The 26797-nt window shown below is 37.6% G+C and overlaps 1 protein-coding gene across 1 annotated transcript in view; it reads right to left on the minus strand.

Moving 5' to 3' along the window:
* The window catches only part of TRPM6 (transient receptor potential cation channel subfamily M member 6), a 151133-nt gene that overhangs the window by 22197 nt on the left and 102139 nt on the right, over window positions 1–26797 (minus strand). The window contains exons 25-32 of the mRNA XM_072762631.1: window positions 25097–25290; window positions 21548–21680; window positions 12922–14063; window positions 12616–12728; window positions 8287–8410; window positions 4030–4121; window positions 2495–2553; window positions 904–929 (exon numbers count right to left, since the gene is read on the minus strand). Of these exons, the coding sequence (XP_072618732.1) occupies window positions 904–929; window positions 2495–2553; window positions 4030–4121; window positions 8287–8410; window positions 12616–12728; window positions 12922–14063; window positions 21548–21680; window positions 25097–25290 (1883 nt within the window). The remainder of the gene's footprint in view (window positions 1–903; window positions 930–2494; window positions 2554–4029; window positions 4122–8286; window positions 8411–12615; window positions 12729–12921; window positions 14064–21547; window positions 21681–25096; window positions 25291–26797) is intronic.

Raw genomic sequence — 26797 nt, forward strand, 5'->3', positions numbered from 1 at the left:
TTTCATTAATTTGGAGGTGGACAGGAGTGGCAGTGTGAAAGTTAGGTAACATCAAGAAAATGGTTATTTCTTCTGTATGGAAAATGACTTAAGTGTGTTTGTAGTTGGAGGAGAAGGACTGCTGCACAGAAGCTGCTGGAAAACAGAGTGGGATGCACAGGGCCATGGAAGGGAAGGAGCCCAATCCACATCACAAGGTCAAGAACATGGAGAGGAGCTCATAGTCTATGGTAGAATTTGGGAACAGCCTTGACAGTGGCTTTGCCAGGGAGTCATCTCACACGACCCAGCCCTACTCAACCACAGAGTCCTACGGAGGCCAGGCAGGAAAAGGTGTCCACATAAAGAGGAACAGCTCTTGGGGCAGCCCCAGTGGTTCAGTGGTTTAGTTAGCACCACCTTCAGCCCAGGGCCTGATCCTGGAGACCTGGGATCGAGTCCCACATCAGGCTCCCTGCATGGAGCCTGTTTCTCTCTGTCTATGTCTCTGCCTCTCTGCCTCTCTGCCTCTCTCTCTCTCTCTTTCTCTCTCTGTTTCTAATAAATAAAATCTTTAAAAAAAAAAAAAAAAGATGAAAAGCTCTTCAGGAGTGATATGTGAAAGAGTGATGATGGTAATAGTTGTCCAAGAGTCAAAATGAGCTCAGTGGCAACACCCTCACTGATGGAGAACACTGGAAAATCACTGTCAGAACTAGGCAATTAAAAATATCTGTGAACAAGACCTCAGTCCTTATTTACATGGAGAAAGACAAATCAACTTTCTACTTTTCTACTGAAAGTTCTCCTTCATACACTAGACAAAAATCTCATATAGAATTTCAAGAGCTATGAAAATCTAGGAGAGCGAAAGTCACCATCAATAAGTTGAAAAGAATAAGATCTTTAAATATAAAAACTTACTGTCAGCTGCATTTGAACTTCTCAACCTGTTTGAAAAATTAAAATTGTTTAGATAGTGCTTTAAATTTTTCAATGACCAAAGAAAGGAAAAGTAAGTGCAACAGTAACAATACAGCATCTATATGTCTGTGTGTGTGTGTGTGTGTGTGTGTGTGTGTTATTTTTTTTGAAAGAAAAGTGTCATTGGACCCCAATCTCTATCAGTAGAGAAATGGTTTACAACCCTACAACTATTTTCATAGAAAAACGAGCATTGCATATGTGTGCAATTCACTTAAAGTGCATGCCCTAAGCTAACCAGAAAGCAGTTGTTGGATTTTGTTTTTAATTAGCTATATGAACACAAGATATATATAAGATTTAACTGTGTTTGTGTTGTTCTGGATCAATTAAACTAAAGGGTTCCTGAACTATGCAAAGCAGATGCCTACAAATGAGTCTGCGAATGTCTCCGGACAAGCCTGCAAATCAGTTTCATTAGCCCACGTGGCTCCTAAATGTTGGCAGGCTGAAATTAGCTCTCTGCAAATTGTTACTTGCCCTGCTCAAGTGCACACGTGGCCATGGGCAAGTCTGAATAAATGTGTTCAAAGAATATCTCTGGTATTGAAGGTCCTTAGGGAAGAGAGTACAATTACAATTATTGTTTAATTTCATGCTGCAATAACCCACTACTCTGCATGAGCACAAACTACCAAACCTCTGGGAGGAGAGAGTCATGTGCACTTGAAGTCTAGAGGCAGGCTTGCACAGAGACCTGCCTAGATGGGAGTTCCAGAAAAAAAGTCCATCTCAAATAGAGCTGGCTGCAAACTCCAAGTCATGTTCCACCTACTTGGTATCAACTGGCCCTTCATACAATAGATGGTTTTGAATTCTGCTCCCATAGCCATATGGACAATTTGATGATATAACTAGAAAAGTCCAGAAAACACTCCAAATGAAATGCAATAACTTTGCTTGGCTGGTTTTCAAACTTTATTGCTCTGAATAAACAAAATTCCAGGAAAATACTCCAGCCTCCAACCATGTGAGTTTGCTAGCTCCTCTCTCTTTTGATCCCTATCTTCCCTTTGGCTTAATCCTCAATGGGTTCTGCTTTAAAGACAGACACTTCGAATGTTCATGAGAAACCAAAAATAAAAAAGATCAACCTCATAAACTAAAATTAAAAATTTGAAAAAATAATCTAAAAAGAAGACTATCAGGCCTTCAGTCTTTTTCCTTAGGTCAGACAGATTTGTTCCTACTCTTTAATGCAAATTTCACAATCTTTTCTGTCAGAAAAGATAGGATACTCATTATTCCACATGTGCTTTTATTTTTGACATTGAAAAGGCAAATGGTTAAGCTGCTGTGGTAGAACATGTTTCATTATATTCTTAAAAGGCATTTAAGGGAGCTCTTATTGCCAAGAGACGGGAAAACTTGGAGAATAAATTATTTTCCTTCTGGCTGACAAAAGAAAAATATTGTCATTGGAAATAGTTTTCCCCCCTATTTTTCTGACCCAATGAAACCTTTGTTCCAAATAAGGTTAAAAAAAAATAGCAGCCAAGGATACTTAAAACACACATTTAAAAATACTCACGGGGAGTTCCTAGGGAGGTTAGTGCTCCTAGAGTTCCACAATGAATTTTTGCTCAGATCCTAAGAAAAAGGGAAAGGTCATTACATGTTCACCCAACAGTCTCCAACCCCAGAAATACATTTGCAAAACACATGCCTTGGAGGTTTACTTCTTTTTTTGACCCTTCCTCCAGCTCAATATTTCTCTTACTCAACTCAAGTTGGAAAGATGCATAATGTTAGCACAATATCTGCATAATTCAGTGTGTTGACTGACTTTAATAGAATGAAATTGCTTTTATGGGGACATCATAGAGAAAATGTATTTTATACAATGATTTTTACAGAAATGAGAGTAAACAGTTAATGATAAAAAAAAAGAAGGGATGAAGATCTAAGTTGACAAGAAACATCAGTTATTATATCTCTATGTCCTTTGTCCAAACATTGTTGTTTCAGTGGATGATTATTTAGAATAACATTACTTTGAATTTATCATTCTATTTCCTGTTTAGATTCAACTGTTACTCTTGAAACCTACTATATTCCACGTATCACTCTAGGCATTTGCTCTGGTGTTATTTTGTTATCCTCAAACAATAGTCTCAAAAGGATGGCATTAGCCCCATTTTAGAGATACAGTTAATGAAGCTCAGATGTTAATTAATATACAGAGCTCTGAAACCTAGCACATGGTAGACAGGTTCTTGCCTCCACTCACTTGCAAGCAGTCTTACATTTTATTTTCAAAACTTTCCACAGATAATACTCATGAGGTTATTAACTTCATACATACATAAAAGTAATGTGGATAGTGTTCCCAAGTTCATAGAAATAATGTTCAAACCAAGACCAAAATTAGATTTTTGGGGTTAGTTTAACTAGACCACGCTTCCCACATGGTATATGGCAGTAAAACAGGCACATACTTGCAGATAGTAAGGAAAAATGACCATAAAATCAGAAAACCTCAGTGTCGGAGGGTCCTTTACCCTGCAATGCCCAAAGCCCCTTCGACACATCTGCAAAGAGGTTTGCTCAGCCTGTTTGACTAACCACCCTAAGCAAGGAACTTACTACTTCCAGAAATAAACCATTCCATCCTTAGAAAGTTCCAATTGCTAAAAATTCCTCCTCAAATTGGGCTGAAATCTGCCTCCCTGTAGTTTCTATATGTTGACTCTAACTCCGCCTCTTAACACGTATTGAAAATACCTATTTTTCTCCCACATGGCAACAGTCATATATTTCAAAACAGTTTCAAAAATTTCTGAATTATTTATCTTTCATGCTAAAAACACCCACCATAAATTACTAGGTGGACAGATAAATTGCATGGAGAAAAACAACAAGGAAAGCATAAAGGTTGTGTGTGGGGGGGTGGCGGGCAGTGTGAGGGGAGTGAAAAAACTGAACATATATGCAAAGCAAGGATTAAATGTAATACCAATAAAAAGTAGGAGCCAATTAAGGGACGTAAAGGTAAAACAGACATGGTCAAGGAGTTAGAGGAGTATGTGCATAAATTTTTTTTAATATCAAATAAGTTATTTTTACCTCTTGAGACTGCTTTAAATAATCACTGACTTGTATGGCATGCTGTTCCTTTTCTTTAGTTTTCATTTTCTGATATAGAGAGGGTTCTAGACCTTGTTAAAAGAAAGAAAAAAAATTAGAGAATACATAAAAATGTGTTACATTCAAATCACATTCCTAAATAGAAAGATCTGAACATAGTGCATTCATCTAAATTTGAATACAGCTTCTTTTTCTCTTTTTAGCAAGTGGTACCAAGATTCTTTTGTCCTTTTTTTTCTCAAGTGGTTGAAAGCTATATATCCTACAACATTTCTATTCATCAGTAATTTCCTGTGCATTTATAATCATTTATGCTCCCTAATCAAAGTCAAGAATTAAATGATCCATAACTTGAATCCTCCCTGCAGAACACTTTTACCAATTCTTTTTACATTCACCTTCTCCTGCACCCTATTGTCCATGCTTTATTTAAAACACATAAAATGGTCATTCCAAATTGTTAGAAATCCTTCCTTAACAATTGTATCAAGCATCATAGTAGCCTACTTGAAAAAATAAAACAAAACATAAGCAAAAGATAGAAAAGATTGCCAGGAGATGTGTTTCGTTTTCAGCTCTTTCTTAAAAAGGAGGCAAGGATCATTATTGTCGTTATTTTTCATACTGGTACCTATAAAATCACAGGCATGCAGTAAGTGCTCAATAATAATTTTTCAATTGGATTAATTCTGTGAATAATGCTATTAAGAGTCCTTGGCTAAATGTAGGGGGTACCAGTAACTTTTTTCTCTAATTATTTTGTGACAAAAATACACACACACACACAAAGCGCAAAAAAAACCTATTGGAAAAAAAAATCACAAAATGTCATATGATATTTTTGAATAGCATATATATCATATGATCAATATGGTTTTACTGAGAGCACAGAATTAAAATTAAGATAAAATATTTATAAGAAATATTATTTTTAACTTCCTTTTCATAGTTACATTCCTCAGAACTTTTTGTATTCAGGAAGAGCTACCTGACAGCATATCACCCAACCCTCAAAATTTATTTTTAAATTCTTTTTCAATTAATTCATAACTGAGATACACTTCAAAAAAATGAAATTCTTAATTCAGAGTGTAGTTCAAGGTAGATACTGGGCCTCCTTATCTCCTCAGATTAACTTGGTGCCTGGAGTCAGCCTATTTCCCTACATCTTCTTTCCCATTCTTATCATCAGACTTGAGATTCTTTCCCCAAATCCCCACTATCACCTGCATCTTTCTCTATTCGAAAGTCATTAGGAAAAACTTCAATAACTTGGGAGTGGAGGTTGAGTGAAATGGGTGAAGGTGGTCTCAGGTACAGACTTCCAATTGTAAGATAACTAAGTCTTGGGGATCTAATGTACAGCATGGTGACTATAATTAACAATATTGTATATTTGAAAGTTGCTGAGAGAATAGATCTAAGAAAGTTCTCATTATAAGAAAATTATAACTATGTGAAGTGATTACTGTTAACTTATTGTAGTAATCATTTCACAATATATACATATACCAAGTCATTACATCTTACACATAAAACTAATACAATGTTATATGTCAATTATAACCCAATCAAAAAAGAACTTGAATAGTTTAAGACATAATAACTTAAATATCAGTTAAACTATTTATAAAAATATAAAATATAAATAAACATTTATAAATAAATACATTTGCAATTGGTTCTAGAATCATATCTTTAGACATAGGACCTGATTTATTCAATATTACAGGCTCTCATAAACTGTGATTTAAGGCAAGACAATTGAGCTATCAAGTCATATCTGTAGGTTAAGGGAGTTCTGAATAATTTAATTTTTAATGTCTCTTTCAGCTTAGAGTCCACTTGATTCTCAGTGATTTAACAGACAATTGAGTATTTTAAAATATAAATTTGGGTTTTTCAACTGTGGCCCTGACATTTTGGGCTGGATAATTCTTTGTCAGAAGGAAAGACACTATCCTATGCATTGTAGGATGTTTAGCAGCATCTCTGGCCTCTAGCCATTAGAGGTCAAGAATACCTGTACCTCCTTTAATTGGCATTACCAAAAATGTCTTCAGACATTGTCAAATGTCCTAGAGAAGAGAGGTGTAAGGTGTACAAAATAGGCAATTGGCTGAAAACTACCAAGCATAAGACAAAGCAAGGTTTTAAAGAAGCATAATATCATATATTTCAATACAGTGTCTATTTGTACCTTAGTTTTAGTATTCCAAATTATTTTAAATATTTATGAGTCCTGATCACATAGCTCCTCCTGTTTAAAAATTAGTAAAAGGGAGCATGAGGAAGGTGGTGATGAAGTATAAGGACCCTAGGCTCACCTCTTCCCAAGAATACAACTAGATGATTATCAAATCATCCTAAATACTCCAAAAATTGACCTGAAGACTGGCAGAACAAACTCCATAACTAAAGGTAGAGAAGAGGTCACACTGAAGAAGGTATTTGCACTCATGTAATGGAAGCATTATTCACAATAGCAAAGAGGTGGAAACAACTCAAGTGTCCATTGATAGATGAATGGATAAATAAAATCTGGATACCAATTGCATTCCCTCTTGCCATGGCAGCTATGGAGGTGTCCTGCAGAACCCCATGTTGAACATGATAGAACTACAACATGGATAGAACCTGGGTCCCTGTATCCCTACTTGGGAGGCTCCCTGTAAAATATTTGCATAGGGCTTTGCCTAAGTAAGAATAAACCTCAAATGTGGGAAAGCAAATAAAATAATTAGTAAAGGTCTCTTATTGTTTAACACAAGAAGTTCAAAGTTCTGACCATTGCTCCCAATTCTGACCATAATCTGGCTTTATCTCACTTGTCGAGTCTTAGTTCACATTCCCTTCCTACCTCATAGTTTTCATTCATAGCTAGTTGATCATCTTTTCTCCTTTACAAACACCATTAAGGGATATTTGCCCATGGAATAAATACTATATGTCAGTTGTAATAAATAACCAGCCACAATTCATCCTGCTGAGTTCTGTGTAAGGGTCCATATCAATGTCTCATGAACCTTAAGAACTTATAACATTAGATCACCCCACTCTATACATCAGATTAAATGAACACTCCCTGAACCAGGTTTAACAGCTCTGGATATGAAACTATCTAAACCTTAATTTTTCCTCTCTGGATCTCAACAACTATTCCATTAAATGAACAGAAATGTTGTCCTTTTCATAAAAATTAAAAATCAAAAAGTTATTTTTCTAAATGAATGTTGCCTCCCTCTCATTCTCTCATCTCTGCTTGATAGAATAGTTAGAATGGCTAAAATTAACAAGACGGGAAACAACAAATGTTGGTGAGGATATGGAGGAAGGGCAACCCTCTTACAATTCTGGTAGGAATGGAAGCTGGTAAAGCCACTCTGGAAGACAGTATGAAGGTTTATCAAGAAGTTGTACAATTGCACTACTGGGTATTTACTCCAAAGATAGAGATGTAGTGAAATGAAGTGGCAGCTGCACCCCACTGTTCATAGCAGCAATGTCCACAGTAGCCAAACTATGAAAGGAGCCAAGATGTCCTTCAACAGATGAATGGATAAAGAAGATATGGTATGTATCTATGTATGTGTGTGTGTGTGTGTGTATCTGTATATATGCGTATATATGTACACATCTTTTTATTCATTACTAGGAAGCCTTAGATCTGACTTAGTAATTCCATAGGACTTCATCTTTCTAAGGCTTCCTAATAATGAATAAAAAGATGTGTACATATATACGCATATACACAGATACACACACACACAAAATGGAATATTACTCAGCCATCAGAAAGGATGAATATCTACCATTTACATTGATATAGATGGAACTGGAGGGTATTATGCTAAATGAAATAAGTCAATCAGTGAAAGACAATTATCATATGGTTTCACTCACATGCGGAGTATAAGAAATAGTGTGGAGGATCATAATGGAAGGGAGGGAAAACTGAATGGAAAATAAAAGAGAGGGAGACAAATCATAAGAGACTCTTAACTCTGGGAAACAAACTGAGGGTTGCTGGAGGGGAGGTGGATGAGGGGATGGGGTGACTGGGGTGATGTGATGAGCATGGGTGTTATATGCAACTGATAAATGACTGAACTCTACATCTGAAACTAATGATGTACTATATGTTGGCTAATTGAATTTAAGTTTGGGTGGTCCAGGAGTATCATGAGGAAACTTTCTCACAGTTTTTGAGATCCAAGAGTCTAGACTGTTACATACTTATCTGATTAAATTTGGACACTGTGAGCCAGTTCTTGCTGCAGACCTCTTCTTCTGAGATTTTATTTTCTCCTGGCTCTGAATCCAATTGGTCATTTTGAGAGCAGGTGTCAACCGTTATGACCTGGAGAGAAAGACACTTGTTGGAACACAGTGACATTAACCTGAAAACATTTTGAGTCATTAATGTGACTCCTAGAGGTACTATGGTGAACAGCAGTGGTTGTTAACATTGGCTGCGCATTAGAATCACCTGGAAATCTTTGAAAATTTCCATTAGTCAAGCTGGCAGGACACAAGCACCCATGATTATTCTTTGTGGTCATGACTGAGAACAAGGGTGGGGGCAACAGTAGTCAAACTTGAGTGTCCATCAGAATCACCCAAGGCAATGCTAAACCACAAATCACTGGGTCCCACCTCCAAGATTCATGATTCAGTAGGCCTAGAGGGAAAAAGAATCTTGCATGTCTAGCAAGTTCCCAGATAATGCTAATACTGCTGATAGAAGACCCCAATTTTAGAACCAGTGGCATAGAGCAAAAAACCGCAAGGCTTGGATCCAAAAAGGACTTGTGTTGGAATTCTAGAGATCTATAATTTTATGTGAACTTCGATAAATCACTTAATGTCTGTGAGCCACTTTCCTTTTGTCATTAAAATAACAGATAATCAACACTAATGGCTGCCATATGTACTAACCGAAGACAGAGAAGAAATGAGATAAATTGACAAAATACTAAGCAATAAGCAAATGCAAGTTATTAGTACCTAAGCCTGGTTTCAATTTCTAGTTAAATTCTGGCCACTTTAATGATTGCAAAAAAAAAAATCTAAAAAATTAAAAAAACTTTCATTTAAAAAAAAAACAAATCTATTGAATTCATATTTTGTAAGATTCCAGCAACTCATATCATTTTCCCTGAAAAAGAGTCTTTACAAGCTAAATCTTCCCCTGCAAAAAAAAGGTAATTTTACATAATTTTCTTAATACTTTTCTCTTTGCTTCTGCTTCTCATTCTAAAAAGAGCTGAGGTGCTTTAAAAAATGCAACCAGATTATTATATGGAAAAATGAAGCAGGGCATTAAGATCATGAAAGATGAAGTCCTATGGAATTACTAAGTCAGATCTAAGGTTACTTAATAACGAATAAAAAGATTCACTAAATGAAAATGTGAACAGAACACTTTGGAATTTGTGAGATATAGCTAACACAATGATTAGAGGGAATTTTATAGCACTAAATGCCTGTATTAGAGAAGAAGACAGTCTAAATCAATGACCAAAGCTTCTATCTTAACAAACTAGAAAAAAAATAGAGCAAATTAAACCCCAAGTAAACGAAACAAAAGAAATAATAGAGCAGAAATCAATGAAAGAATATTCAGAGACAAATCAATGAAACCAAGTACTGGTTCTTTGAAAAGATCAATAAAGCAGATAAGCCAGTAGCCAGACTAATCATGAAACAAAGAGAGAAATACAAATACAAAATATTAGAAATGAGAGAAGTGATGTCATTACAGACCCCACAGACAATAAGGGAGTAAGGAAACAATATTATAAATACTATATGCCAATAGATTCAACAACTTAAATGAAATGGACAAATTGAAAGATACAAAGTTCACTCAAGATGAATCAGATAACCTAAATAGTCCTATCTCTATTACAGAAATTGAATTTGTAGCTAAAAACTTTCCCACAAAGATGATTTCTTTGGTTAATTCTACCATTCTACCAAACAATAAAAATTGAAATAGTATCAATTCTATACAAACTCACCTAGAAAATTGAAGAGGGAACACCCCAACTCTGTCAATAAGCCCAGCATCACCCTGATACCAAAACCAGACAAAGACATTACAGGAAAAGAGATCTATAGACAAATATTTCTCAAAAATACAGATGCAAAAAATCTTATTAAAATATTAATATTACTTAATATTCTAAATAGAACTTCTGCATTATAAAATTGATTAATATAATTAGTTATATTAACAATGAAAAGGAAAAACCATCTGATTATGTCAGTAGGTCCAGATAAAGCATTTGACACATGCTAATCTCTATTAATGACAAAAATTTTCAGAAACTAGGTGTAGAAGGGAAGTTAACTTGATAAAGGGCATTTACGTAAAAAGGTATAGCTCGAATCATACTTATTGGTAAAAGCCTAAATGCTTCCTCCCTAAAAGCAGAGACAAGGAAAGGTTATCTACTATTGCCACTTTTATTCAATATTTTACTAGAGATTCTAGCCAGTGTAAGAAGGCAAGAAAAATAAATAAAAGGTAAAAAGTAAATTTAAAAGGTGAAACTATCTTCATTTGTAGATAACATGACCATTTATATAGGAAATCCTATAGAAGCAACAAAACTTACTCAAACAAATTAGTAAATTTAGCAAGACTGTGTGGTATAAAATCAACATTTTGAAAATATATTTCTAGGGGCACCTGGGTGGCTCAGTTGATTAAGTGTCTAACTCTTGGTTTCAGCTTAGATCATGATCTCATGGGTCATGGGATCAAGCCCTGTGTTATGTTCCACATTCAACAAGGAATCTGCTCAAAGACTCTCTCCCTCTGCCCCTCCTCCTACAGCTCACATTCTCTCTCCCCCTCTCTCAAATAAATAAATCTTTAAAATATATGTATTTCCATATACCACCAACAAAAAAATCAGAAATTTTTATAATTGCATTTATAATAAAATAAAATATATTAAATACTTAGGGAAACATCTTTAAAAACATGCAAGAACTGTATATTGAAAACTACAAAACACTGCTGAGAGAAACTGAGAAATATCTAAATAAATAGACATATCATGTTCATGGAACAAAAAACTTATTATTGTTAAGATGCCAATTCTCCCCAGGTTGATTCACAGCAATTCCACTCACCCTAGTAGGCTTTTCTGTAAAAATTGCCAAAGTGAGTCTAAATATATGTGGAAATGCAAAGAAACTAGAATGGCCAAAAAAGAAAACAACACAAAACAAAACACCAAAAAAAAAAAAACTGAACTTTGAAAAGGAAGAAAAACTTTGGCAGGCCCACATTATATGATTTCAATATTTAATATAAAGTACAGTATTCAAGATAGTCCAATATTATCCTAGACATAGATAAATGGAATAGAATAGACTCAAATAAATCCATACATATTAAGGATATACATGGTCAATTAATTTTTGACAAAGATGTCAAAAGGTAACTCAAGAGGAAAAAGACAATATTTTTAACAGAACATGGTAGAAAAGTTGTTATTTGTATTCAAGGAAAGGAGAGAAAGAGGAAGGAAGGAACAAAGCAAGAAAGAGAGAGGAGGAAAAAAGGAAAAGAAGGAGGGACCTCAATCCTTACCTATCATCATATACAATAATTAACTCAAAATGGGTGCTAGACCTAAAAATAAGAGAAAAAACTATGAAACTTCTAGAAGAAAACATAAGAGAAAATACTAGTGATCTTGGGTTTTGCAAATTTTCTTAAATAGGACACAAAAAGCATAGACTAAGGAAAAAAAAAACAAATATTGGACTTCACCAACATAAAAAAAAATGTATACACTGCAAAAGATATTTATGAAAAGTAAAAGGCAAGATCAAGAGAAAATATTTGCAAAACATATATCCAACAATGAACTTATATCTAGAAAAACTTCTGACAACTTAATAAGAAGACAACCCGATTTTTAAAACAGACAAAATATTCAAATAGACAGGTCACCAAAAAAAAAAAAAGATAATGGATGGTAAATAAGCACATAAAAGACACCATGCAGCACTCATTACTACAGAAATGCAAATGAAACACCATGAGATGCCACTAACTACCCCATACTATGGCTTAAGTTAAAAAGACTGAGCATACTAAGGATTGGTGAGAACGTCGACCACGGGAACACTTACAAACTACTCCTTATAAACTGGTGGGAATGTAAAATGGTACAGCCACTTTGAAAAACAGTTTGGAAGTTTCTTCTAAAATTAAACAAATACTTACCATATGACTCTGACATTCCACTCCTAAATATTTACCAAAGAGAAATTGAAACATATGTCCACACAAAGCCTTGTGCACAAATGTTCATAACAGCTTTGTTTGGAATAGCCCAAAACTGAAAATAACACAAGTGTCCTTCAACATGTGAGCTGATAAATGAGCTGTGGTGTATCCACTCTGATGACTCTTAAATTTACATCTTCACTCCTTCCAGTACAGTGCCATTTTATAGTGTGCCTGGTGCTTTAAAAGTCAGAGAAATCCAACAAAGATAGGCTACTACCTCAATCGCCAACAACACAAAAGACACTTACTGGCACCTGTAGTCCTTGTGTTTTCTTCTTTTTCTTTGACGATCTCTTATCCTTGATTAGCATTTTTGTTTTGATCCATGCTAACTGCCCTATCTCTGAGGATCTTGAAAGATCTGTAAGGGAAAAGGTTAGCATGAAAAAGTTTAAGATTGTGCAGGAAACCATTTGGTTTTTTATAGGCAATGGAGAAGGGGGAGAATGAGGATACACTCAGAGGTCAACTTTTTAAAAATAATAGCAATGCATAAAATTTAATAATTCAAGAGCACATTTTTTAAATAAAAAAATAATAATTTCACTTCTTACTTTTAATCTTAGAGATCTTCAGTTTGTCCTCTTTGTGGAATCTCAAACTATGACTCCGAGTGAAGGGCCTATCTCTGCGGAAAGGATTGATCCAAAAGGATGTGTTTGGCTGTAGCCATTGTCCTACCTCTGAGCAGTCACTACTAGGGGCCAAGCTTGATGAATTATCAGATAGGGATCTGGCCCGGATCTGCCTCTGGCCTTGGCCACTCTCTTTAGAGTCACTGTTACTCGTGGAGGCCAAGCAGGTCTGCCATTTTTTCTTGATGCTAAACACACCAGTTTCATCACCTTCTGAAAATGCCCAGTTCACATATCCACCTCCAGTTCCCATGCTCTCTACTTGGGAGGGGAGGGAGGTCACTTGCATTGGCACAGATGTGCAAATCAGAGTGGGGAGACTTTGCTCCGCCTCGTCTTGTCTGGCCGGTGTCTGAGCGATTGACCTGTACCGTGCCTCGGGTTCGGCCACTGAGCCCTGAGCTGAGACAGCTGGGGTCTGCCAAGTCAGATGAACAGGCACTTCACCCTGGGGGACCTGTTCAGTTGCCAGCACCTTTGTACCTGCTTCCATGGATGCTCTGAACAGAGGCAAGTCAGTTTCTGCAGAGAAAGGAACTCGCTTTAGATCAGAAGGGACCAAGAGAAACTGGCCATACTTCGGCTGCCCTTGCCCATGAAGGGACACCCCAGGAGCAACTATAGCAGTTTCTGTTTCTTGCTTTTCCTGCTCATCTCTTATATTTGAAGCCTCTCTCAGATTGTCTGTGATCTCAAGAAGGGGCTCCCTCTGTACTCTCAGGGTGTGCTGGCCTCTGGCCAGGCTCCGTAGCAAAGAAGGAGGCATGCTATAATACTGGTATTTCTTCTCCCCAGAGACCTCCACGCTGCCTAGAACCCCTGCACAGATGACATTGCTCCAGCTGTGGGGAAGTTTTCTGCAAGTAGAGTGTTTTCTGCTGGCCAGGAGAGCCTCATCCTCTTGTAAGGTGTCAACAGCAGAAAGTACTTTTAGGGTATCCACTGTCAGGGCAGAGAGGTCCTGCAGATGTCCCACTTGGCTGTCCAAGGACAGTAAAGAGTCCTTTATAAAGGACACTTTTTCATTCATTTCTTTCAGTTGGAAGTACATCTCTGTAACCCTGATGGTAAAGGGAGAGAGAAAACCAATAAACACGTTAAGCCAGTGGGAACTTGCCTGGCTCTCCTCCTGTCCTATTTCCATCTTTTGGAGCTGCCTCAGCCTAAATGCTTCCCCAAGTTGGGTGAGTCTTCTGTCTTCTCATCTCAGGTGACCTCACGCCCTCCTATAATTCCCACTATTGCCCCAATGAGGAGACATGATACGTCTCCTTTTCTAGCCCTTATTTCTCTAACATCTCACAACCATGTTTCCAGCTTCCTGCTAGTCATCCCTCCAAAAGTTCCATGCATCAGCTCTATTGTATTCGTTAATACATTCATTAATTTACATGACAAACATCCCCAAATCTCCTAGTGACAAGCACTATGCTATTCTGGATAGGAAAAAAAGATCTGGAGGAAGAAGCCAGAATGAGAGGAACAGAATTTAATGTATGTAAATATGTAATTAGAAAATAAACATATAGATCTTAAAAACAATCCAAGTCTACAGTTCAAATAGGTTTCCCAAGCTTCAAACAAAACCCATTTTAAGAGACCTACATTCTGAGAAAGCCTGTGGCAAATTTTTGAAGTCATTTTGAATACTTTAACTCAACATTATAATGTCCGGCCATTGATTCATGTAAAAGCAACGCAAGATATTTTCAGCTGTGAAAGTCAGAAGGTAAATTGAAAATAGAATCTAATTAAATGGAATATCTGATTCCGAGACAGGGAAAAGAATGAAGGAGATGTTGGTTAATATTATCTGTCCATCTGTAAATATTTCTATATCAGGATGGGTTTTGTGCTCTCCATCCCAAAAGAAATAGGTTGAAGTCCTAACCACCTAGTACTCTTAGAATGAGACCTCATTTGGAAATATGGTCTCTACAGAGATAACCAAGTTAAAACAAGGTCATTAGAGTAGGCCCTAAGCCACTATGGCTGATGTCCTTAGAGAAGGAAAATTTGGACACAGTGAGAAGATGAAGTGAATATACACAGGGAGAAGCCACCCTATGACTTCAGTGATGTATCTATGAGCTCAGGAATATCAAGGATTGCCAGTAAATGTCAGAAGCTAGAAGAAGCAAGGAAAGATTCTCTACTAGAGTCATCAGAGGAAGCATGGCCCTACCGATTTCTTGATTTTGGATTTGTAACCTCCAGAACTGTGACACAATTTATTTCTGCTTTATTTCTACTGTCATAGGACACCCAATTTTTGATACTTCCTTATGGCAGCCCTAAGAAACTAATACAGCTTTCTAAGCTTTACAATACAACAAATTACAAAATACATCATGTTTGGTTACATAAAAACAAACTCATACACATAAAAATATAAAATTTTAAAATAAGCAGTAAGTTATAAATTATTCTAATAAATGTGATGTTTGTATCCCTTAATAAATCATAGCTTTCACAAATTGTTACAGAAAAAATTACAAAGACTCCAAAGGACGTGAACAGACAATTCACAAAAGATAAAATACAAAAGATAAGGAGACATGGTAAAAATATTACACCTCATTAGGCATGCAGGAAAATGGAAATTAAAACAATGATAGATTCCTCTACATTGTAACAGTATTTTTTTGTTTAGCCTAGCAAATGATTAAAATAACTAAATGGTGACAAGGCTGCAACATTGGGACATTCAATTAAGCAATGTACATAAAGAGACTATGATTTCACTATGCTAACGCAGACAGATACTCCTTGCGTTATGAGATAGAATATTACGCAGCCATTAAAAATCATACTTACATTGTAGAGTGTAATTTCCTTTGGCTATTTCTGATGGTAGGCATGGGGATGTGTATGTCTGTTATGTTCTATATTCTATGCTTTTAAATTTGGTATAAAAACTTTGTAAGTTGAGAAACAACAGAAGTTAAAAAATATTTATAAATAACAATTATTTGAAAAGTATTTTTGGTGTGTAAAGGTGGGTAACATATAAACTTGTATAATTTTTTTAAAGATTTTATTTATTTATTTTGAGGGGGGTAGGGGCAGAGAGAAAGGGAATCTCCAGCAGACTCCATGCAGACCACAGAGCCCAACGTGGGACTCAAATCTCATGACCATGACCAGAGACAAAAATCAAAAGTCAGATACTTCACTGAGGCACCCAGGCGGCCCCAACTTGTATAATTTTAACTAAAAATATATGGAAGACTAAATGGAAAAAAGAACAAAATGTTCACAGTGCATTCTGACTTATGACATTTTTTCTTTCTTTTCTTTCCCTGTTTTATTCTTTTATTTGGATAAGTGAGTATTCTGGCCCAATTCTCAATAATGAACATCTTTGATAAACAGAAATACAGGGTGGAAGGAAAAAACCCAACCCAGCAAGGGAGGGAATCTCATCAACAGTTTCATGGCTGACATGACCATAAGCAAAAATTAAGAATGATCCCTGGTCTTACATGGAGCCTGGAAGAAGCAGTGATTATGCTATAAAGGACTTAGCATTCAGCTGCAGAAGCACTTCCCAACATAGTGTGAGACATCCCCTCTCTAGAATGTATCCCAAGTGGCATGGATTGAGAAATCCTCCATTTCTTCTTTCTGGGAGCTTGGCAGATAGGAATTAAAGAACAAAGAGGCTGATATTTTCCGTGTTAATTATATCGTGGGTAGGACCCTCTCTTTCTTACTTCTGCTATAGAAATCAACTTCTGTAACTAAGTAGAGGCTTAATAAATGCTTCCTGACCTTCTGGAACCTGCAAAACAAGAATTGGCAGAGACGATGAGGGAAAGAGCACAAAATATATGTATACTCCCTTCCAAATATGCTTAATTAGAGCCTCTCCATTTAGTGCAGTGTTTCATCTAATTCAAAAACAGAACAGTCTGAACAGCAGTAATGGAGGCTCATTAAGTTCCATTAGCAGCAGTCACATCAAATGGATACAATAGAAACCAGCAACTATTCACAGCAACAGGTAACATTCGACAATAGAGACTGGTTAGACAAATAACCTGGTCACCCTCACGTCGGGTTCTCTTGCTTATTTTTTTTCCCTAAAGCATTATGTCCCATGAGACATATTTTAATCATATTCCTCAACCACCACCTATGTTAATTTAATCTAGACTTTCAGTAATTCTGACATGTAAAATAAATTCTTAGAAGTTTAGTTTCCCCTGAGCACAATCTGAGGGTGGGGGGAAGACCAGTATAGCTATTGTTTTACTGTGGGTCCTTGGAGAAGATGTTTTAAAATAAGATTATAAGGAGTGTAATTATAATCATCATGATAATTGTAATATTCTCTGAGTGCTCACTAGGTGCCAGGCATGTTACAAGCCTCTATAGTATTATTTTATTTAATCTGCATAACAACCCTATAATGGAGGCATTCCTATTACTCCTTTCATAAAAGAGATTAGTTCATGTGGCCAGTTAAATGGCTAGAGATGGAGTGAAGCTTGGAACCCAGACAGTCTGACTCCACAACTAGTAGCATGAACCCCGGCACTCTGGCACCTCTGAGCAACTCATCGGAGATCTAGGCAAAGTTCTCACAGAGGCCTTAGAAGCATGGGACGTGCTAAACAAATTATGCCAACATTTCCCATGCTGGGGGTGCTCACAAATGTTTCTCAATAAGGTTTCAAAGTAAAATGATGACAGGATGACAGGACCTGCTCCAATGATAACTTTACTGAGTCACAATATGACTTGTTTTAAAATGTCACATTTCCCAGGGACACCTGGTAGGCTCAGGTGGTAGAGTGTGCAACTCTTGATCTTAGGGTTGTGTGTCCGAGCGAGCCCCACATTGGGTGCAGAAATTATTTAAAAAACTAAATGCAATATTTCCAAAATATAAGATGTTAATATCCAATTAACCAATCCAAAAGATATCCAAAAGATGTTAATATCCAATTAACATCTTACTCCATAGAACAGAAAGCAAGAAATGCTGGTTTGTGTTGCTAGGGTCAAAAAGTAGCCAGTGTTCCAGAGAAAGGAGGACATAAAACAGCCTAATACTTCTCTATTTCAGGTCTCACAACTCACTCACTGAATTCCGCAAGGATATAGGTGATCTCTCCTTCACAGGTAGGCAGCTGTGCAAATATCCTCCTAATCTCCTTTCCCTTCCTCTTCAAACTAGCTCAAGCTACCTCAGGGAAGTCTTCTTCCGTCCCTCTCATGCTTCCATTGTGAACTCCCCAGAGATGACCTCAACAGGGCTGACCATGCAATTAGAAGGCTGGTGAGGTAGCTCTAGCATGAGGGAGAAATGATGATGTTTTGAAAAGTGAAATTAGGCATTCATAATCAAATTCTAGAACCCATGAAAGCCTCCAGAATACTATTCAGAAGCTACATAGCCATCTACCTTCTATTCCTTCCTCTACCCAAGGAAAAGACTCAAGAGGGATATAATGATATATGATGATTGATGGTGCTGGTCATATTACAATCACCTCCACCACCACTACTACTATTATTGAATTACTTGTTCATAAATGTCTAGTTCTCAAGTTTGCACACTGGATCCATTTGACTCATGACACTACCATTTCCTAGTTTTCCTTATTCTCCTCTGGTGGGTTCTGGTTAATCTTCCCCATAAGCCCCTCTTCCCTGCTCTGCTACACAGGTGTTGACACTCCTCCAGGGTTCCACCTTCAGCCCACTGAGTTTCCTCATCCTTCTTGCTTCCTGGGCATAATCACTTCCCCTGTCATGGTTTTATTTTCTCACAAGGGGCAGATGACTCCCAAATCTCCTTGTCTAGTTCAATCTTGGCCTCAGGACTTCATAGCCTCACATGCCTCCCAGAAATCTCTGGCTAAATGTGCCACAAGAGTCTCAAGCTCAACAAAGCTAAAACTCATTGCTTGCCCCTTACCCATGTTTTTTGCACATTTTTTTTTCCTATCATGGTGATGCCATTTTTCACCTAATTACCCCTGCTACAGATATGAGAGTCATCTTGGACTCCACCCTCTCCCTTGGCTGCATGTCCAACCCCTAACTCCCCTCATGACTCGCCCTTTCTAAACATGCCTCGATTCATCCTTTCTGCTATGGTCTGAATGTTTAGATCTCCCTGAAATTCATATGTTGCATTCTAACCCCCCAAAGGTGATGGTATTAGTAGGTGGGGCCTTTGGGAGGTGAATAGGTCATGAGGGTAGAGTCTTCATGAATGGGATTTGTGCCTTGAAACCCCACAGTGCTCCCTCACCCCCTCTGCCATGTGGAAGACACAAGAGAAGTCTGCAACCCAGAAGGGGGCTGTCACCCAACAATGTTGATCTTGGATTTCCTAGCCTCCAGAACTGTGAGCAATTACTTTCTGCTACTTACAAGCCCCCCCAGGCTCTGGCACTTTGTTATACAAACAGCCCAAATTAGACTCAGATATGTCCTTTCAAACCTACCATGGCTGGTTTGGCTAGCCCCCGTCACTCATCCTCCTGCTGCATCAACCCCTGCTATCTCCATACTTCCGATTCCGACACCTCGAATCCACACTGTAACTCAAGGCATTTGCCTAGAACTTAAATCTGTCCATATCTGACCACCTAAAAATCTTTAGTTTACAGTGTAAAGGAGGGGCTTTCTGTGACCTTGTCCTCATTCATAATCTGGGGCAAGGAGGTCATCTCATCTCATGTATTTATTCTCTTTTTAAGTTTTGAAAGAAAATATGTATTTAAAAAGAAATCACACTCACAGTTTGGGGAGACTATTGTTACTTTCACTGTACCCTTACTATCGATCAGCACTCTGCCACATAGTCCATCTCTGTTACTTCATGCAATCCTCACAGTACCTCTAAGGGCTAGGTCTATTTTTGGGTGCATCTTACACATAAGAAAACAAAGGCCCAGAGTAAATTTGCCCAAGTGCACAGAGCCAGTAAGTGACAGAAGCAGGTCTTTACCTGGGCTCTCTAAACTGCTATCTGGGCATGCGTTTCCTAGGAAACAGAGAGCCAGGCTGGCCCACAGGACTCAGCGAGCATATCCACCAAGGAGGCAGAATGTGCAGTAGAGGAAAAAGGTAAGAAAAGCTCATCAAGCTCTGGCCTGAGGATATTATTTAAGGAAAATAAAATTTGTGTGCTCGCAAACCTTTATTTGATATCTTTTCCTCAAAATAAAATTTGGTCTGACATTCAACCAGCCACCTAAATACACATTTACATAATATGATACCAATTGAAAAGTCCAGAAATATGACTTCTACCCATAGCAAACCATTTAGGGAGTTCTTCATGTAATTCAATTTTACAGAGAGCCACATTTAAGGATTCACTGTCTATCCATTTGGACATCAGAAAAAATATATGCATAATTAGCTATAACATTGTATAGTCAGGTCCGTGTATATTCGAAAATAAAGGAACACATTTAAGTTCTGTCAATTCGCTTCTGGGTACAAAAAAATTCTGTGGGTTTTTTGTTTTGGGTTTTTTTTTTTTTTTAAATGCATACAGGCATACCCTAGCTGCCACCTCTCTGCTGGCCCCCCTGCTGGGGGTGTGGGAAGCCCAGGCATTAAGCCCTTTCTTGGGGCCAATCGCCTCTTCCCTCCTGCTCCTGCAATTTCTCCTTTGCTGGTGAATTATCTCCAGGACCATACACATTTCTTTTGTTATCCCCATGTAAAAACAAAACCTCACCTGCCCTTGTCTCCCCAGTGCAACCAGCACGCAGCCCTACAGCTTCTCCAGTCCAACCCACCATTGGTGGACACACACTGTTGCCGCGGGCATTCTCACTGGCTGTTCCTGCAGCCAGGGGACCATCCCACTGCATATCTGGCCTACCTCCTTCGGGTCTCTCCTCCTCCAACTCCTCTGTGACCGCCCTGGCCCAAGTCGAAGAGTCCACTCAACACCACCACTGCCTCCCACCCCCGCCTCCAACTCTGGCAGACCCCTCACTACCATCGAAAAAATGCAACTAGATTTTTTCTTCATTGCTCTTTAACTGATATTAAATTGCATATTTGCATGTGTTTCTCTGTGTATTACTTCTCCCCTGTCCCCTGACCCCTCTGCCTGCACACACTAGTCCTATGAAGTCAGGGACTGTCTCTTCTTATTCACTATCTCTTATTCACTATCTCTGGTGACTGGAAGGGCACCTGGAACATAGGAGGTGCTCAATACATACACATCCATTATGGAAATACTATATGCTACTAGACAAGATTGTAGAGCACCCAAACCTCTAGGTTTTGAAAGTCCATCTTTCTACTTCTTCAGACATTCTTAGTAGAATCAGGTTTGGGGGGATGCCTGGGTGGCTCAGTGGCTGAGCATCTGCCTTTGGCTCAGGGCGTGATCCAGGGTCCTAGGATCGAGTCCCACATCGGGCTCCCTGAATGGAGCCTGCTTCTCCATCTGCCTATGTCTCTGCCTCTCTGTGTGTCTCTCATGAATAAATAAATAAAATCTTTTTAAAAAAAGCAGGTTTGAGGAGCTGGAAAAAAAAAAAGACTTATCTTTTACCTTTCTGATGTTACTCGGATTCGTTCCTCATAGCTATTATTCAGACTTTCCGTCTTCTCGTGGAAGTATATTTCCACACACTGCTCTTCAAAATCATGAAGTCTTTTCAGATCCTCCTCACTCAGATAGAGTTCTATGTAAATAAGTATGGCACATAAAAAATCATTATTTGTCTTTAATAGGAAGCTGATACAGAATAAGAGTGGCTTTTCTTCCATTTGTGTTGAAAATAAAGTATAGTTTGTGTGATAAACTTTGCTGCTTCGTCACACCAAATTCCTAATAGTAATATAGAAGCACTATGCAGAAACAAATAGAAATACCAGTTTGGATCTTTCCTATTATTCTAAAAACAGGAGTGGGGATTTGAAGATGACTCATGAGGAACACTTTCTGTTCAATATGCTCATAGGGTAAACTGTATCTACACATTAACCAAGCTTCATTATATTTATATGCATATGGGGAAAGAATCTCATTGTCATTTTTCCTCACCACCTGTTTTTTCTATCAAAATTACATAAGCAACCTGTAGGTTAAAAACAAGATAAGATCAAGTTGAAGTCTGTTAAATTAATCCAGCAAGTGTAAGAAAGTTTCACCTTGTTACACTGAATTTGTGTATACACTTGAACCTTGAGCAACATGAAGTGTGGGGGTCCACTTGTATGCATTATGGTTCATTTTGTTTTGTTGTTTTCCCAGTAAATACAGTAAAGTGATGTATATGTATTTTCTCTCCTTTACTATTTTCTTACTATAAACCTTTTCTCTAGCTCACCTTATTGTAAGTCTCAGTATATAACACATACATTACCCAAAATATGTATTAATTGACTGTTTATGTTATCAGGAAGGCTTCTGGGCCACAGAAGTCTATTAGTTAAGTTTTGGGGTAGTCAAAAGTTATACACAGATTTTTGAGTCCGCAGGTGGCTGGTGCCCCTAACCCCCATGTTGCTTAAGGGTTAACTGCATTAAGTTACTCTATTGGAAACAGAGACATTATTGCCAGCCACTGACTGAGACTATCCACTTTCTTTGACATAATCATAATTAACTCACAAAAAGACACATTATCATGATGTTGCGAAGCTAACACAATTCAATTGTCAGACTTCAGTGATACATTTCGTCTACCACCTTTGGCCCTCATTCTGATCTAACAGAAAGGTATACTAGCTTATGAACAAGTTTCTAACACTTGGAAAATATATAAATGGTGCTGCAAAAGGCTAAAAAGGGAGCATTCTCTTCCTTTAGTGGTTTCACTTAAATTAGGAAAAAAAAAACATCAGAGTTCCTTCAAACTTACTAGAAATCCAAACATTTCATTATTTTCCAATAAAATGAGACAAAAATACAAATTTTAAATTGAAAAGCGTGGCAAAGAGAAAACAATATTCAACCATAAAAATATGTCCACAATTGCAATACACAATGTTTTCCGATCTTATGGTGTGAAAGAATGCTAAGATACTGAAAAAATCCAGTAACTACCCCCCAAAACTCTAAATACTCATTTTCATTAAGGAATCTCTTATGAGTGAGAAATTTTACAGTGATCAAGATTTGATCCTTCTGTGGATTCCTGAAAACAAAACCCAAAGACCAATCAATTCCAGTGACCGGTGCAGCTTGCACATGTGGAGCATTCTTGTGACTCTCCACCAGGTGGCACTGCTGCCCCATATGCAAACGTCAATCTTCTCTAGAGGATTGGAAGTTTTACAAAAATTCAAGATTTTTTCAGAACTCAGGATGAACACACCTCTATCCATCAGAAATTTACTTGAATTATATACCAGAATCTTCCTATAAGTGCAGATGAAGGTTAAGCTAAAATCTGGCCAAATCCCAGCCAATTCCAGATTACAATAGTCCTCAGCCAATGCCTGGGATGGCTCTCTATTAGAAGCCTAAAGATTATAGTATAATTATAAGCCTTTAAAGTAACTTCCGTTGTAGGGTGCTGGGTAGGTCAATCAGTTAAGTGGCCAACTCTTGATTTCAACTCTGGTTATGATCTCAGGGCTGTGGGATTGAGGCCGGCATGGGGTTCCACACTCAGTGCAGAGACTGCTTGAGAGTCTCTCTTCATCTCCCTTGCTTATCCATCCCCCATCTCCTCTCTCTAAAATAAATAAATCTTTTTTAAAAAGTAATTCATCTGTGCTTTGCCTTCCTCATACAGTCTGAATCTATGGAGGGGATGAGTGCAGGAGGGAAAAGAAAAGTAAATCTCCAAAGTGACTTAAGAAGAGAAAAATACCTCACTAAGCCAATTACCAGCAGGAACAAAAGCATATCATCCTATCAACCTTGTCATAATACCTGTCTCCTTAAGAGCCCAGGGAAATGGAAGAGTACACAATCCCTTATCTGAAACTCCTGGAACCCAGTATGTTTTAGAATTCAGAATTTTCCTTTTCTCCTTTTGGAAAGATAATATAGTGCATATGCCATAAATGAAGTAAAACCCCTAACTGAGGGGAGGGCAGTACCCTACAATCCAACACGTTATTTTTGTAGCAAAACCAATGAATATTCATGCTACAACAGATAAAGAGAATAAACGGCTTCACAGGAGTCCCATCAGCCTCTTTTGTCCAAATGAATCTGTAACTTAAGAAGAAAAAAAGCTTTCTGTTTTCAGGGATATTTTGGATGTAGGAATGGAGATAACAATTGTGAATTTATGCCACCCCTTTTCTCTATGTGTAGGAATTATCTAGAAATGGGCCTGGTACCAATTGTGAAATTGCTTGAGAGAAACTACAATAGGTCTGTAAAACCACAATAAGAAATGCTCTATTATAACAATTAGTGTGAGAGTCATAGCATGCAGTGAAGATGTGGATAAGCAAAATGAGCTAGGAGACTCTCAAAATAGGCAGACTTAAGTATGGCAAAAAGAAGAGAAAGAAGAAGAAAAGGAAAACAAGAATCTACGTTTCTGCATCTTGAATTGAAAATATGAAACAACTATGCAGAATAACCTCCATTCTCAGTAGATTAGGAAGCAGAGAATCAGGACTCTGGTTAATAAGTGAAGCCGAGTCTGTCTTATCAATTTCCCTCGGTCCACAAGACCTTCTGTGACTCCTTTCTGTTTGGATTCCATCTTCAACAACAGGCAACGAGTACAGTTCACTGTGACTGCTCCCCAGGAGTCACTCTGATGAACTCCCAGGTGAAAGGAGAAAACACAGCTTTTTCCAAGTAACATAAAGCCTTTCCACACTCAAGGAGAGATTCTGTTCTTAACCTCTTCCTTTTTTCCAGAGTATTGGTTAATTTCCTCAAAAGGTACTACCACCACCTGATGAGATCAATGTATTTCCTTCCACCCAGGTCGTCAGCTAGTACTCTCTCTCTCTCTCTCTCTCTCTCTCTCTCTCTATATATATATATATATATATATATATATATATATATTGAGTGACCCCCCCAGAGCCTTCCGCCCTGTGCCCTAAATTGAACTGTGTGTTTTCACCTCAGATCTCCAGTCTTTACTCTCATGCTGGTGCCCCACCAATGAAAACTTACTTAATCCAACATCACCCTCCTCTTGGTCATTTGGGGCCTGATGATGGCAAAGCCGGCGAAGGAGAAGACCAACATGGCTCAGCAGGATGAAAGGTGGGGGCAGCCAAGGCTTCTGGTGGTAGGTCATGATGTAGCGATAGCGATTGTATTTCCATAGCTTATTGGAGATGGATTTCATATCCATGTAAACATTACTGTAAGTTGTAGTGAAGAGAGGGATAATGTTTTAGTATAGCATCCTGAAACATAACAGATTCTCTATTTTACAACTTTTATGACTGGTTTGCCTGACATTCTCAGCAATTAGTCAATAAAAATAATAGCTATTGCACTTGTGATTCTTCATCTAGTCAAACAAGATGCATTTAATCATCTTCTACAATCAAATAATGCTCATAAGAATAATAAACAAAAGATTGAAATTACAATCACAGAGAAAATGCTAATGTTTTAAAAGCAATGAACATATAACTGCCCTCTGTCCTATTCTTGGTTCCCCATCTCTTCTCAAAGAAGAAGCTCTTTTTGGTCCAGAATGGTAAATTATAAAATCATTAATGTTTCTATATCATCAACCTTATGAAGAGATTCTCCTACTGTCAAATGTGAGAACTGATAGAATAATCCTAGTTAAAATACTCAAGTGAAAGAATATTAATGAAGAAGCGATGGGGAAGAAAACTCAGTTCATCCTAAAATACCAAGAAGCAGAGCTTCTATTTAGAAACTAGATAAAATTGTTTACATTAACTTTACAATGAATATAACCTCTTAATTGGTAGGCTACCTTGGATTATCACTTTAAGGACATCAATATTAAAATGCAGATAGTACGATAAATATCATTATAGAACCAGTGATGGAAGTTGTGGTGGGTGGTACAATTATTCTAAAACAACCTATCATCCCAAATTACTTAATGTGAAGTTTGTAACAGGATAGGAGTGGGGAGAGGACACAATGGAATGTCTGCCTTAACATTCTGCTTGGGCTAATGTTTAGTTTCTTTAGAGAAAGATGGCAAAGTCGTACTTGAGGAGGACAGCCAAAATTAGCCAATAAAAATACAGGAAACCCTAAACTTGAACAAGGATAAAGAGAAGTAGCCAGAACTATTCTGGAGAAAGTCAGCTTAGAAAAAGAGGAAGGGGAAAGTTTCACAGAATCTATCAAGCAAATGATGGAAAGATAGAAAAGTGGTTTTTAATAGGAGTTCTCAAAGTGTGGTCTGAATCAGAATCAGCATCACCCGAGGACATGTCAAAAATGTAAACTCTCTGGCCTTAGCCCAGAACTACTGGAAATTGCAGCAGAGACATTATAGTGATCTGTGTCTCAGGAACCCGTCCAGGTGATTCTGCTGCACCAGCAAGTTTGAGAACCAAGATTAAATGCTGCTGTCACTCCAAGTCTGACAACAGCCTGCCCACCAGCAGGTGGCAATCTTCACAGTGTATTTCAGGGTTTTGGTAATTCTCAATATAAAGAATCTGGAATGGACCCCTGGACAAGTAGTCAGATCTGGGTTTCTCAGCTTGTTTGGTCCTCACTGTGTTCCTCTCTAGAGTGAGAGGACTGGTCTATGTGAGGATTTCTTAACCTTTCTTTTGACTCAACCTATCATTTTTGAGAAACAAAAATCTCATACTTAACACTCAATATTATTCGAAATGTCGAAAAAAATAGCTACATTAAATACCA

Source organism: Vulpes vulpes, chromosome 1 (genome assembly GCF_048418805.1).
Source record: "Vulpes vulpes isolate BD-2025 chromosome 1, VulVul3, whole genome shotgun sequence".
In the NCBI taxonomy this organism is placed as follows: Eukaryota; Metazoa; Chordata; class Mammalia; order Carnivora; family Canidae; genus Vulpes; species Vulpes vulpes.